The sequence below is a fragment of the Scleropages formosus genome, chromosome 21 (genome assembly GCF_900964775.1).
Source record: "Scleropages formosus chromosome 21, fSclFor1.1, whole genome shotgun sequence".
In the NCBI taxonomy this organism is placed as follows: domain Eukaryota; kingdom Metazoa; phylum Chordata; class Actinopteri; order Osteoglossiformes; family Osteoglossidae; genus Scleropages; species Scleropages formosus.
Window position 1 is genome coordinate 22,201,846 of NC_041826.1, and position 13,654 is coordinate 22,215,499.

Sequence of the window (13,654 nt, forward strand, 5' to 3'; positions counted from 1 at the left end):
AAAAGGGTGTACGCATGTTGAGCGACACCTTGACGAAACCCTGACGCTGCAATCGCAGTGATTTCGGACAAGAATTTTATCCCATATTTGCTCTGAACTTATGGGATGGCCCCCGAAACTAGATCGCGCCCATCAGTGCGCGTGCACGTGCCTCTGCCGCTCTCTCCACCTTGCAGCTGCACTCGCTTTGCTCCGTCTGGCCTGGAGGGCACCCCACGACACGATGCATGATGTCAGAGCCCCGCCCCCCCACCCCCACACGCAGCAGCTTTGTCCGCGGTCGAGCCTCCGCGGTACCTGTCTGCCAGCTGTGCCCGCTGTGATGTGCAGGTCCTGGGTGTGGTTTTTCTTAAGGACAGCTAAATGTATACGTTACCATGACGACCAGAGGCAGTTTGTTTCTGTGACTGTTATGACTTGGAAAGTACGAAACAGATGAAATCAAGAGCATTTCATACTGACAACCTGTGAATTTAGTTGCATGATTTTGTTTCGGTCTTACAGGATTACTGCGGTAATTTCGATCCGCAAGCTGGAAATAGCCGAGGGTTCCGTTTACGTTCAGCTGCCCTTAGTGTTGCCGTTCCATCATTTGTCACACAGCACAGAGGTGTCAAAAATCAATAAAGACAAGTGCACAAACATTTTTTTGCAGTGTTTTCTGAGATTTTTTTTTTTTTTTTTTTTTTTTTTTTTTTTTTTTTTTTTTTTTTATCCGAACTGGAAAACGAACAGTGAATCTATGAAATATCACGGCAAAGAGACATTTGATGAAATGGCATTTGTGTGCGTGTGTGTGTTTGTGTTTGTTTGTGTGTATCACTCTCTACTTCACAGTAACTTTCAATTTCCAGTGAGCCACAAGCAATGTGTTACATTGAGACATCTAACCTGGATGGTGAGACCAACCTGAAAATTAGACAGGTGAGTGTTTACGATGAGGTGTGTGTGTGTGTGTGTGTGTGTGTGTGTGTGTGTGTGTGTGTGTGTGTGTGTGTGTGTGTGTGTGTATACCCGCTATCTGCCGTTCAGAAATAAACTGTGTGAAATAACCAGTTTCTTTCAATTCTGTCTGACAGAAACAACATTTTGTGGATGAAAGTGTGTGGTTTAAGCAGCAGTGATTTATGTCACTGTCACCGTTCAACGAGTGATGGTTCTGCCATTGACCATTAAACTAATCAGTGTGTAATAATAATTTTTACTGCTGTGCAATCAAGTCTTAATTATTAGTTCAATAAATTCGTACAAAGAACCTGCAGCATCACAACTCCTTCAACACATCCTTCCGCTTTTGCCTCTTATTTCTTCCTTTGAAATGCAAATATGGACATTTGAAAAATGTGACCTTTATTTGTCATGCCGGTGTATTCAGCGTTAAGGGTGTAAATTCAAAAACGGAAGATGTGTTCAACTAAGGGTACGAAATCAGTTAAAGGCTCGGGTACTCAGAACCCCCTGGGATATATCAAAACTGTAGCAAATATGTTTGAGGTAATTGATACATTTTGGTGAGATGCTTTCATCAGCGTGATGCTGATGCTGATGAAGGCATCTCACCAAAACTCATCCATCCCATTCCGAAAAAGATAGTTATTTCAGTAAATTGCTGTTTGCTCTCTCGTCTTTGCTTCATTGTTAAGGGCAGCCATATATGGCGAGCTGACTGATCGCAGCTCAGCCCGCAGAAACCCGCCTTCCAAACCCCAAGGAGAACAGACCTCCACGTGTGCTGCAGGACACTGATCCACTGGCCCCGAGTCCAAGTGGGACCAGTTTCACCTCTAAGGTGGACATCCAGGTCTCTTACAACTCCGTTGAGCCAAACTACTCTTTTGAATCTTGTTTTCCTCAGGGCCTACAAATCACTGCAGACATCAAGGACATCGGGAGCTTGACCCGCCTGGCTGGCCGCATGGAGTGCGAGAGCCCCAATCGCCACCTCTACGACTTTGTGGGGAACATCCGGCTGGAGGGTCACAGGTGGCGCTTTTCTCTTACGTGCCTCGCTGGTGGCCTTACAGGCTTTGTGGCCCCTTCCGTAAGCTTTGAGTCTAAACTCGTTGGGAGGTTTGTAGCTTGTCTTCAGCCTCGCAGGAAGAGAATGAGAATTCATTCCCTTTGTTTCCAACGGACTTTCTCTTAGCCGATGCTGGTGCGGTGGGTGACGTAGGTGGCCGTTGGGGAGATGGTAAAGGCCATCAATGGTCACCACCTCCCGGCCGACCTCGTCATTCTCCCCTCCGGGTCAGGGGTGCCTCTGCTGGCATGGGCTCAAAGCAGTGCCCCCGTTGAACCTGCTCAGTGTTTCGTTAAATTCGCCTTTTTATTCCCTATGGCGATGAGGCAACGAGCCTCAGGTGCGAAGGACATGGACAGCTCCCGGTGCTGAAGGCGCCGGCTTTGCACGGCTGTCCCAGGTGTTGCGCATCGCTCATCTCGCTCCACGTCACAGAAACCTTCTGCATTCCACTGGTGTCGTGTGAATATTCATGAGTGAAGCAGCCATTGTCTGTTCCACCACCTTCTAGCAGATGCAAGTGTGGTCTGTTGAAGGGCTCTGGAGCAGCACAGCATGTGACGCGAGAGATGTGTCTGAAAAGTCTTTGCTTTCCACGTGTTGACGTTTATGCTTTCACTTTACTCATGGTTGTGAAATTACTTAATGTCTGTTTTGATGGGAAAACTAGACAATTTTTCAATTTGTAGTATATAATTTCCTGAAGCTTTTCAGAAAACAGAAGTGACTCTTCCAGCACTTTGACCTCCAGTGCATCTATCACATGTCCTTGCCATCCTTGCTCTCCTGAAGTTCTGAAACAGGGGCAGCTGGTTGTGTGGTGGTTGGAGCCACTGCCTTTTGACTCAAAGGTTGCAGGTTCAAATCCCATCTCCAGCTGTTGTACCCTTGAGCATGGTACTTTCCCTGAATTGCTCCAATGAAGTTACCCAACTGTATGAATTGGTGAATAACTGTAGGGTTAGTTTAATTGAGATGGTCATGTCTTTGAAACACACCTCGAGTTTGACAGGTCTGCGTTTGAAATAGACCCACATTTCTGCGCTCCACTGAGTACTTCCCATGACCAGAGCTGAAGAACAATGAGCTCTGTGGCTTGTGCTTCCAGCACCGTCCCTCTAGGTCCAGACCAGATCCTCCTGAGGGGAGCCCAGCTGAGGAACACGCAGTGGGTTCACGGCATCGTGGTCTACACTGGCCACGACACCAAGCTTATGCAGGTAGGCTTCCTGCATGGAAGGCCATCTGCCAGGCTTCTGCCATCTTTGCTCCCCCCCATCCACTCACCCTACTGAGGTTCCCCACCCATCTCACCCATTCAGGTCTGTTGCATCAGCTAATCCTACAAACATTTCCTCAATCTGCTCACACCACCGAGGTTTTCTCCATCGCCCCACTTTTGCTGCGGTCATCTGTGAAGGCTTTAGGCGGATGGGATTAGCCTTAAATTCACCTCAGTAAAACGCTCTATTAAACCGTACGTTTCATGGTTATTCGAGGTACTTTTATCATTGTTTTATCCAAATATTACGTTTTATCATTGTTGTCTAATGGTGCAAATACCTTTTAAGAGGATGTACATTTTTCATTTTAAAATGACTTAATGGCGATATTACCACACTAGATGAATGCAGGATCATTTCAGAAACGAACATTTGAGATTCCCCCAAAAAGATGGTCCTTCCACTGTTTGGCTCCTCTAGAAGGGCTTAGAATTATACCCGTTTTATACATTTTTAAAATTTTTGTCTTTTCTGGCAGCACGATGGCAAAGCAGGTAGTGCTGCCTCACAACGCTTGGGTGGTGCGAGCGAACCTGGGTTCGGTCCCCCTCAGTCTGTGGAGTTTACGTGTTCTCCCTGTGTCTGTGTGGCTTTCCTCTGGGTGCTCAGGTTTCCTCCCACAGTCTAAAGACATGGAGTTCAGGTGAATTGGTGACGTTAAACCACCCTTGCTGGTTGTGTGTATGGCTACCTTGCAATGGACTGGTGTGCTGCCCATGGTGTACACATCTGCTTTGTGCCCAAATCTTCTGGGATAGGCTCCAGGTTACTGTGACCCTGCTCAGGACAAGCATTTAGTGAAATTGGATGGATGTTCATTTTTTCCTGCTCTCTCTGCCAGAATTCAACCCAGCCACCCCTGAAACTGTCCAATGTGGAGCACATCACCAACTTCCAGATCCTTGTGCTATTCGGCTGCCTGCTGGCCATCTCCCTGGTGTGCTCCATCGGGCAGTCCATCTGGAAGAGTCACCATGGCAACTCAGCCTGGTACATGGACCTCAGCTGTAAGTTCTGCTCCTCATCCCTACACGTATTTCACCTGTATGTGCCTCCTCCGCGCCCGCTTGCCTTTTAAATTTGCCTCCACCGTTATCACCGTTGTCTCACATCTGGGAACACAAAATGTGAGCAGAACGGTTGCTTTGGCTTTTGTAGCATTGTCTGGTTTTCGTCTTTGTCGTCATTTCCGACAGCAGCGGGTAATGACCACAGTGACGTACAAATGGCCCCGCCTCCTCAGATAGTCCGGGGTCGCCGCTCACAGAGCGCACCAGGGCCCTTGTTTGGCTGTCCTCCGTTAAAAGGAGGAGCGAGGAAGGGACACACAAAGGCCAGTCTCCATGGCGCCCCTCCTTCCTTCGAACCTGGCGAAGGGCTCAACTCTGCAGACCTTATGAGTCCGAGCTGTTGGAGCGCTTTTTGTTCTTGTTGCTCTTTGGTCCCCTGTGTGAGAAGGGCCTCCTCGAAGCATGGAGTTATGACCTTCCCAGGCAGCCTCGAACACTTTCCCTTCCCACATCGCAATGAAGAGTGCAGTCAAATTGCCGTGTCTCGTCCCTAGACTCGCTGTGCTCTGATGGGGAAACGCGCTAAGGAGGTATAGTGTAAAGTCACAAACCAGGTCTTCATTTCGAGTCTGAGTGAATACCTTTAACAGCTGGATGCATTTCAAACGACACTCTATTCATATTTTTAGTGGATGACATAGATTTTCAGGAATACATTTTTAAAATTTTTTTTAAATTGCATTTTTTATGTAACTTCAAAACAGTTCTGCTTTTCCAACACGTTTACCCACCCAGAAGAGGTGTCAGTTAAGGACACTTAAAAAGAAAAGTGGGACCGCCCGCCTCCTCGGCGTTCTAGATCAAATAAGACTTCCGTCAGTTTACAGGTGGTAATGGCATTGCTGCTGTATGGTAGCTTGACTTCCCAGATCAGGATGGTAGGTCTCGTCCATCATGGCGGTTGGGCATGAGGTTCCGTCGGCACGGGGTGCTCGTAACGGCCTCCTCGGCTCTTATTGCAGAGAAATATTTTCTGCAAATTCATTTAGGTAACGTGTTTGTAGGAGGCGATCTGTAGCTTTAGTCACATTCCTAAAGGGGTCTGTAGACTAGAGAAGCTGAAGAACCTGTATTACGGAAGAAGGTTTTTGATGGCTGTTGAAATCCTGAAGAGTGAACGCTGAGTTGGCTCGTAGTTTGCCTTTGCGCTGAACCTCTCGCTGGCCCAGCTGACACACAATGTTCCCGCAATATTTTTCCAACACTCAGTTGATCTGTTCCAGTACCGCAGTATTGTTGTAGGAACGTGGTATGTGAGCTGGGCTTGTCTGGAGAAACGCTGCTCCGTCCTCCCACTCCTCGCACCCTCCTCCTCACGCCCACCTCCCATGTGCTCTCTCGCTCTTGACTGCCGCGCAGCACATCAGCCCTGTGTCATCGCTCCTATGTTTCACGATTCCTATCATTTCTCACTTTATTTTGGGGGAGACTTTATGTCCTGGAGTTTTTCCCGCCACCTGTCTACATGTTGGGGAGGAATTAGCCTTCATTACACTTGGGCTTGAAATAGTAAAAAGGTTACCCACTTTTTTTTTTTTATTTTAAATATTTTGACTGGTAGTGGCATCACATTATCTCTTTTTGTAACTTTTGGAGGATGGGAAAGAATCATTATTCTCTGTTTTGTGGCATTCTAGGAATGTATAGTAGGTATGGGGGTGGCACAGCAAGTAGCGCTGCTGTCTCACAATGCCTGGGTGGTGCAAGAGGATGTGAGTTCGATCTCCGCTCAGTCTGTGTGGAGTTTTGCATGTTCTCCCTGTGTCTGCATGGGTTTCCCCCAGGTGCTCTGGTTTCCTCCCACAGTCCAAAGACATGCTGTTCAGGTTCACCCATAGTGTGTGAGTGACAGTGAGAGAGAGTGTGTGTGTTCCACTGATGTATGGATGAGAGACCCAGTGTAAGTAGTGTATCTAGCAGTGTAAGTCACCGCGGTAAATAAGGTGTGTGGGCTCATAACGCTACATAGAGTTCATTGGAAGTCGTTTCGGAGAAAAGTGTCTGCTAAATAAATAAATGTAAATAAGGTATCAAAAGTCTATAGATGCCTGTTGAAATGTCAGTTTTTGTTGGTGTAAAGGCTTAAATCAAGTCTTCTTGCAATAAGTGGAAAATTAATGAATTTAATGAAAATAATTTAAAAAAGGCATTAGTTATACAAGTTTGCACACCATTGTAATGGAGGTTATAACTGTTTAGATGTAACCAGTGACATTGAAAATTGTGGACAAATGTAATTTATCTCTATCTGACATCAAATGGAGTGATTGAGTGGCCCTAAATAAAGCCTGCTGTTCCTGCAGGATTTTCTGAGGATTTTCATAGTGCAGAGATAAGCGATGCTTGGGATGTTTATTGTTGGTTCTTATTGTTGAAAAGCTACAGATGAGGAAAATTGATATAAAAGATTTGGAAGGCAGTACATATGCCATGGGGCAACATACAGACCGTTAAGATTAACTACAGGACATTGTATAAGGACAGCCCTTGAGAGCCGATGGTCGGCCAAGGAGAAAGCTCATCACGGAGCCCACCAAGAGGCCAACATCAACCTTAAAGGAGCTATGTGGTTTAGGAGGGAAATTGGCCACATTTTGCATATTATAACCATTTTTTCTTATTTCCTAAAAGTCTGAGCTCGAGGATAGGATGGCAGGATGGAAACCATCCAAGATAAGTGCTTTGTGTGTTTCCATAAGGTTTCCCAAGCCTCCTGGGTGAGGTGCTCCACTAGCATGACTCGGCAGACTTTGAGGGGCTTTATTACATTCCAGCCGCTTGGTTGTTTCCTCGGCATTTTGGATGGCTTTTCGAAGGAAATGTATTGTCATATGTATTTGTGCTCAGTTGAGTCACAAAAACAATGTATGTCAGCGGGAAAGGTAAGAAAAAAAAAAAAATACTGGGAGTCATCTTGCATAGGTTTCCATCTTGATGTGACTGAAGGTTCTTAATTCAAAGGTCTTCAAGAGGGGGATAAAACTAAGCTGTGCTAAGTCATAAGAAACATATTGAACCCAATTTAACGCTGTAATCAAAGCAAAACGTCCTTCCAGGAAAAATTAAAGTGTGTGTTCATTATGCAACAAAGACATTGAAAGTTTTATGTTTAATAAATTTCCCAGAAAAACGACCCACACTTCCTTCACATAGATAAAGTTGTAGGCAAAGAAGGCGACTGATCTGACATGACGTTATTTCGGCCTTTAGATCGACAGCTGAGTCTAAGGGTGTGTAGACTTTTGACATGTACTGTATTGCAATTGCATGTGTATAGCAGGTTTTGGAGTTTGTCTCAAGTTCTGCATGTAGACATACCAGACCGATGGAATTTGTAGTGGAAGGCTTTTAGAGGAAGATTTTTTTAATTTCAAAGTTCTCTGTTGTCTCTCTTTTATGTTTTATTCAGTGTTTCTTTTTTTTTCCCTGCAGATGGAGGTGCTGCCAATTTTGGCCTCAATTTTCTCACCTTCATCATCCTCTTCAACAACCTCATCCCCATCAGCTTGCTGGTCACTCTGGAGGTTATCAAATTCGTTCAGGCCTACTTCATCAACTGGGTGAGTGAACTGGCCTGGAAGCACTTGCGTAGAGTGTTTTCATGGCTGCTTTCTGGTTCTAGACACACCAGAGAATTTCCCAGAAGGACCAGTTCTTAGACCCTGCTGCTCTTGTAGGTACATTAAAGGGATCCAGGATAAACCCAGATAAATACCCAAAATTGTGCCGATATCTAAATTACCGTTTTGGCATTTTTCTGGAAATCACTGACTAAATTAGAACAGTATGATTATTGATCTTGATTTTTTTATTTATTTATTATTTTTTTTTTCTTGATTTGTTTCTTCTACTTGAACAAAGCACTAACCGTGGTGCTCAGAAGGGTCAACTGTAAACATTACTGATGGTACCACAGCATTTACCTGATTAATAAACTCGATCAACCTGCAAGAAAATTCCTGTACAGTTCCCGTCATGGCAAATTAGAACATTTTTCATAAGCACCCGGCAGTGTTTATATGTGTCTTGCCATTATCCAAAAGCTACTCTTTACCAGGTATCACGTGGTTGGCACTCAGCTGCATTTTGGGTAACTTTCTGAACCCTTGGCTGGGACCGGTACAACCGCTGGTTCGGTGAAAGCCCATCACACCCTCTGTATGTGTGTGACTTGATCTGTGAGCGAAACACCCCGAAGCAACGGAGGTGTGTACATAATTCGGGGAGACCGCCTTAGTCTCCAGGGAAGCACGTGCATGACCTCGAAAGACCTCACGCCGCATCGTTGTTTTGGCCTCAAGACATGTGCATGACTCAGGGAGATCTCCTGAGCTTCCACCCCGCTGTCAACCCCACAGTTCCTCTTTATGATAAGTTATGCTGCAGTGTACATTACCGTTGTTTTTACATCATGTAAACGTCAATAATTTCTTCTTAATCTGCCCATATTAGATTAAAATGTAATTGTGACCTGGCAGGTTATGAAGACGAAGATCTTCATGCAACAGCTAAGCCCTACCTCTGTTCTGGACCTCACGCCCTCAATGTTGTTGCCATGTTTTGTCAATGGCAGGATGTGGACATGCTGTATGAAGCAACCAACACGCCGGCTATGGCTCGAACCTCCAACCTTAATGAGGAGCTGGGACAGGTAGGACATAACCTCGGTCATCAGGGATCACGCAGGTAGAAGCAGCGCAGCGCCGCCCTGCTGCCCTGCCCTCGGCCGGTGGGGCGTTGCCCTCATGGGGCTGTGTCACAGTGTGCAATCGTCCCCCCAGGAGAGTAGCTAGCAGTGCGTCTTAGCTGAGACACCCACATGTCCGCAAGTTCATCTCACCAGAGTGGAGCAGACACCTCTGCCAAAGAAAATCAGGCACCTCTGGGAGTGTGGTGTGAGTCAGGGCAGGAACCGAACCCCCCCCCCAGGGCAGCACCAGACCCCCTGCTGTGCTCGGTTTGTAGTCATGAAAAATCAAACACCTTCTGAGCTCCTGGGGGAGACGATGAGATTTGCTTTCCGCCTCATTGCCTGGACGTTCTTTTAACGGTACTAGTGAGCGTTAGTTAGGTGACCTTAAAGGCCTCAACTTCGAATTCTGCCTCCAGTTTACTACCTGTGAGCAAGGTACTTACCCTGAATTGCTCCAGTAAAAATTACCCAGCCACTTTGATGGTAAATAACTGTAGGTAGCTTCACATTATAAGTTGGTGTGGAGAAAAGCACCAGATAAATGAATATAAGAGGTGGATAGTGGGCTACTGTCTGCTACATGAGCCCTGTATTCGCCCTTGGCAGGTAAAAATTGCTGTAAATTTACCTGCAAAGGGAAGATGAGTCTCATCATTTGATCTTTCGCTCGGAACTTAACCTTGAAATGAAACCTTCAAGGGTCGAAGTTTCTGTGCCTTGAAACCTCAATTTTCACGCTGGATGTGGAGCTTTACGGGCCCATGGAACACACAGCATCCTCAGCATCTTTTCAGCATGGCGGCCGTACCTCGACGCAGCGATTTCGACGCGCGGGTGATGTTCTGATGTCCTCTGTGCATATATGTCTGTTGCAGGTGAAATACGTATTTTCAGACAAAACGGGAACCCTGACCTGCAACGTAATGCAGTTCAAGAAGTGCACCATCGCGGGCATCGCCTATGGGTGAGACACCATTTGTCCTCTCCAGACCCCCCCCCCCCCCACCTCCGATGCCAGTGTGCTGCGGTTGTGCAAACTTTACTGTGATGCCATTCGGAACTGAAAACGCCCCCGTAACCGCTGTGTGTGACTTGCCAATAGTCATGGTAGATCGATAAGCCTTTATACTATGCCGAAGCGCTCCGAAACTCGCATTTATACCGGTGCTCCCGTGACTCGCACTTCCTGCCCAAGTCACACTAATTAATTCGACGTGACGGAGCTGCTCGGTAAACGCCGGTCTGAACGAAATATATTTTTATGGTTTCCTGAGTGAAGATGTATGCGTGGATGATGTGTCCGTGTAGAAAGGCCCACCTTTGGTTCACCCGTTCATCTCGGAGGTCCATCAGTTAAATGCAACAAGCTCATCTAATGATGACTATAGGGTCACCAGATCAGACACGAGTAACTGATAGCCGTGATGCAATCGTGTACCTATTTATGTATACATATTAAAATGTGTATGCTGAAGTACCGTATATTTTGAAAGATTTATATTGCTTTTATGCAAAGTGAGTCTATATTCAGTCGATACCTTTGGAGGTTGGTGGTAATTATATATACATATATGTGTATACACACACACACTTTAGACTAGTGATCCTGGAGGGCTGAGTCCACAAGTTGTTATTATTATTTATTTTTTTCTTCTTCTTCTTTCTGGCCTGGTTTTGCTCACTCTTGTAACAGAACTCACTGAATTCCCCTATTTGAAACTGTGATGGTCTAATGAAAGCTGGAAAACCTGCTGTGCTCGGCCCTCCAGGATGGATCGCACCGCGAGGGTTTTGGCTTCGCTGAGAGCTCGTTTGCTCATAACTCTGGCCTCTGTTGCACCGCCTGGATTCTGTCTTTATTGGGTTTTGGTCCTAGTTTTACACCTTAGAATAATCTGTGTAAGAATTAAATTATATACGAAAGAAATAATCTTTATTAAAACGATATCTTGTAAGTGATGAAAAAAATGTTTAAAAAAATAGATTTATTCGTTCAGTGGACTCCTTTCTCCAAGGAGACTTTCAACTGTAACCTGAAGGTTGCAGGTTCAAATCCCACCTCCAGCTGTAGTACCCTTGAGCAAGGTACTTACTCTAAATTGTTCCAGAAAAATTACCCGGCTGTATAAATGGCTAAATAATTGTAGGCAGCTACAAGTCACTACTTGACTGCAGTTTTATATGTATATAAAATGGTTTCAGTTCACATAAGTAAATGTGTAACTGAATGGCTCAAAAAGCAGTTGGGGGGGTTTTTCAAGTGAGCCGTGTGTGTAAGAAGGACGTGAAGCAACACGCCGTCGAAGGCATTGTGTGGGGATGAGTCGGACAAAAGTGGGGATTCTCGGTTGATGTAAGAGACTGATCGTTATAAAAAAATACTTCCATGTGGTTATTTCTGCTCCAGAGGGCAACACGTGCTCCTACATTCCAGAACGTACTCACTTTTTCCATTCCTGTTAAATTTTGTTGAATGAGCAACTGCAAACAACAAATTTCCAGTGCTCACCTTCACCCAACGATTCGTTTTAAATGAGGATCCTGCATCTGCATTTCTTAATACAGACAGTCCCTGGATTACGAACGAGTTCCGTGTCCCCAGTCTGTCTTTAAGTTGGATTTGTATGTAAGTCGGAACAGTTACTGTAGGTACAGTTTGTGTCTGTCAGTTAATCAAATGTGTGTCTTGGTATATAGTATTTAGTGTACCTTTCTATGCATAAAAAACATTAAAGAAACACTTCCAGGTACACTAAAACATCTTCAGTATAACAATATAGTAATAATAATAATAATACAATGTGATGATGTAATGATGACAATGATAATAAATATATACACACACACTTTCTGAACCGCTTGTCCCATACGGGGTCGGGGGGAGCCGGAGCCTAACCCGGCAACTCAGGGCGTAAGGCCGGAGGGGGAGGAGACACACCCAGGACGGGACGCCAATCCGTCGCAAGGCACCCCAAGTGGGACTCGAACCCCAGACCCACCGGAGAGCAGGACCCGGTCCAGCCCACTGCGCCACCGCGCCCCCTCAGGGAATATATAGACGTGAAAAATAACAAAATACACACACACACAAAATGCTGACAACCGCTTGTCCCGAGCGGGGTCGTGGCGAACCGGAACCTAGCCTGGCAACACACTCAGGGCAGGACGCCAGCCTGCCACAAGGCACCCCAAGCGGTATCCGAACCCCAGACCCACCACACAGCAGGCCCAGGCCAAATCCGCTGTGCCACCGTGCTGCTCACAAAATCCATATTTATAATATATACATACGTGTGTTTATTATTATTAATATAATAATAATGCATGTGAATCCATCCATTGTCAATAACCGCTTGTCCCAAGCGCGGTTGCGGCGAGCCGGAGCCTAACCCGGCTACACTGGGCGCAAGGCTAATAGGATGGGGGGGCGTACACCCTGGACGGGATGCCATTCCATCGCAAGGCACCAAGCAGGACTGGAATCCCAGACCCGCCAAACTGTGAGGCACTGAACAAACCTGCTGCAGCACCACACCTTCAATAATAATAGTAACAATAATAATAGCAATAAATGTAACTACAGTATTTATAATGGAGAGAGAAGAGGAGGAGGAGAAAGAAAGTGTGTGTGTGTGTGTGTTTGCTTTTCCAATGTTCATTGGCGTTTCACGTTTTTCCAATTGCTTTATTATTTCCACTTTAGTTCTGTGATTGTTTCCTTTGTTGCATCACCATCGCTTGCATCACATTTACTCTTTGGTGCATGGTTACCGTGCGACTGAAAGGAGCAAAGTGTTTGTCCTACCTCTGGCTCACGAATCGACGCACCGCTGTAGAAGAGCAATGTTCTGATGAGCGTCGCAAAGTAGCACCGTTTGTTATTATGAATCATTGTATGTCGCTCGTAATTTTAATATAACTGGTTTTACGAGGGGTGGTTCGTAACTACGGGTTGTATGTAAGTCGGACGTTCGTAACCCGGGGACCGATTAAAAATTTTCTTAAATTTTCTGGAAAATTTTCTTAATTTCAAAACTTCCCGTTTCCAATTTCCGAAATGTTTCCGCAGTGCCGAACGCGAGCGAAACAGCCGCACGTAATCGTACGCTCGTACACGCTCGCTTGGAAACGCACACGTTCACACGACGCGCTTTTAACGGAAGCTTCTGGTCATGCTGTGTCCTCTCTCCCCCCCTCCTCTGCTCGCCCCCCCAGCCACTGCCCCGAGGCTGAAGATTATTGCCGTGCGGACGAAGACCGGTAAGCTGGCCGCTGTGCCGGTGTGCTTCTGCTTGGTTGTGTGTCTGCTGCTTTGCTTGGTGCGGGACGCGACGCGCGAGAGCGTCGTCTTGCCCCGCGGGGCCTTAACGTGCAGCCCGTCGTTTCGGGCAGGTTTGTCTCCATGGTGTTTCTTGGTTCTTTGGGAAGAGCATAACCGGTGGTCGGGATTGGCAGCCGCACATCCTCCACGCTCACCCTCAGCACCGGCGCCCCACGGGGGCGTGTGCTCGGCCCCCTCTCGTACTCCCTATTCGCCTATCGCCGCTCTGCCGAGCGCGGCTCCGACGTCATCGTCAAGTCTGCTGAC

The 13,654-nt window shown here is 46.4% G+C and overlaps 1 protein-coding gene across 3 annotated transcripts in view; it reads left to right on the top strand.

Moving 5' to 3' along the window:
• LOC108920823 (phospholipid-transporting ATPase IA) overlaps window positions 1-13,654 on the top strand; it is an 82,248-nt gene that overhangs the window by 24,852 nt on the left and 43,742 nt on the right. For 2 of the 3 annotated variants that reach the window (XM_029247388.1, XM_029247387.1), the window contains exons 8-15: window positions 855-924; window positions 1,856-1,983; window positions 3,129-3,240; window positions 4,145-4,310; window positions 7,806-7,933; window positions 8,947-9,024; window positions 9,942-10,030; window positions 13,282-13,326. In XM_029247388.1, the coding sequence (XP_029103221.1) occupies window positions 855-924; window positions 1,856-1,983; window positions 3,129-3,240; window positions 4,145-4,310; window positions 7,806-7,933; window positions 8,947-9,024; window positions 9,942-10,030; window positions 13,282-13,326 (816 nt within the window). The remainder of the gene's footprint in view (window positions 1-854; window positions 925-1,855; window positions 1,984-3,128; window positions 3,241-4,144; window positions 4,311-7,805; window positions 7,934-8,946; window positions 9,025-9,941; window positions 10,031-13,281; window positions 13,327-13,654) is intronic. The other variant, XM_029247390.1, reaches the window with a different exon arrangement.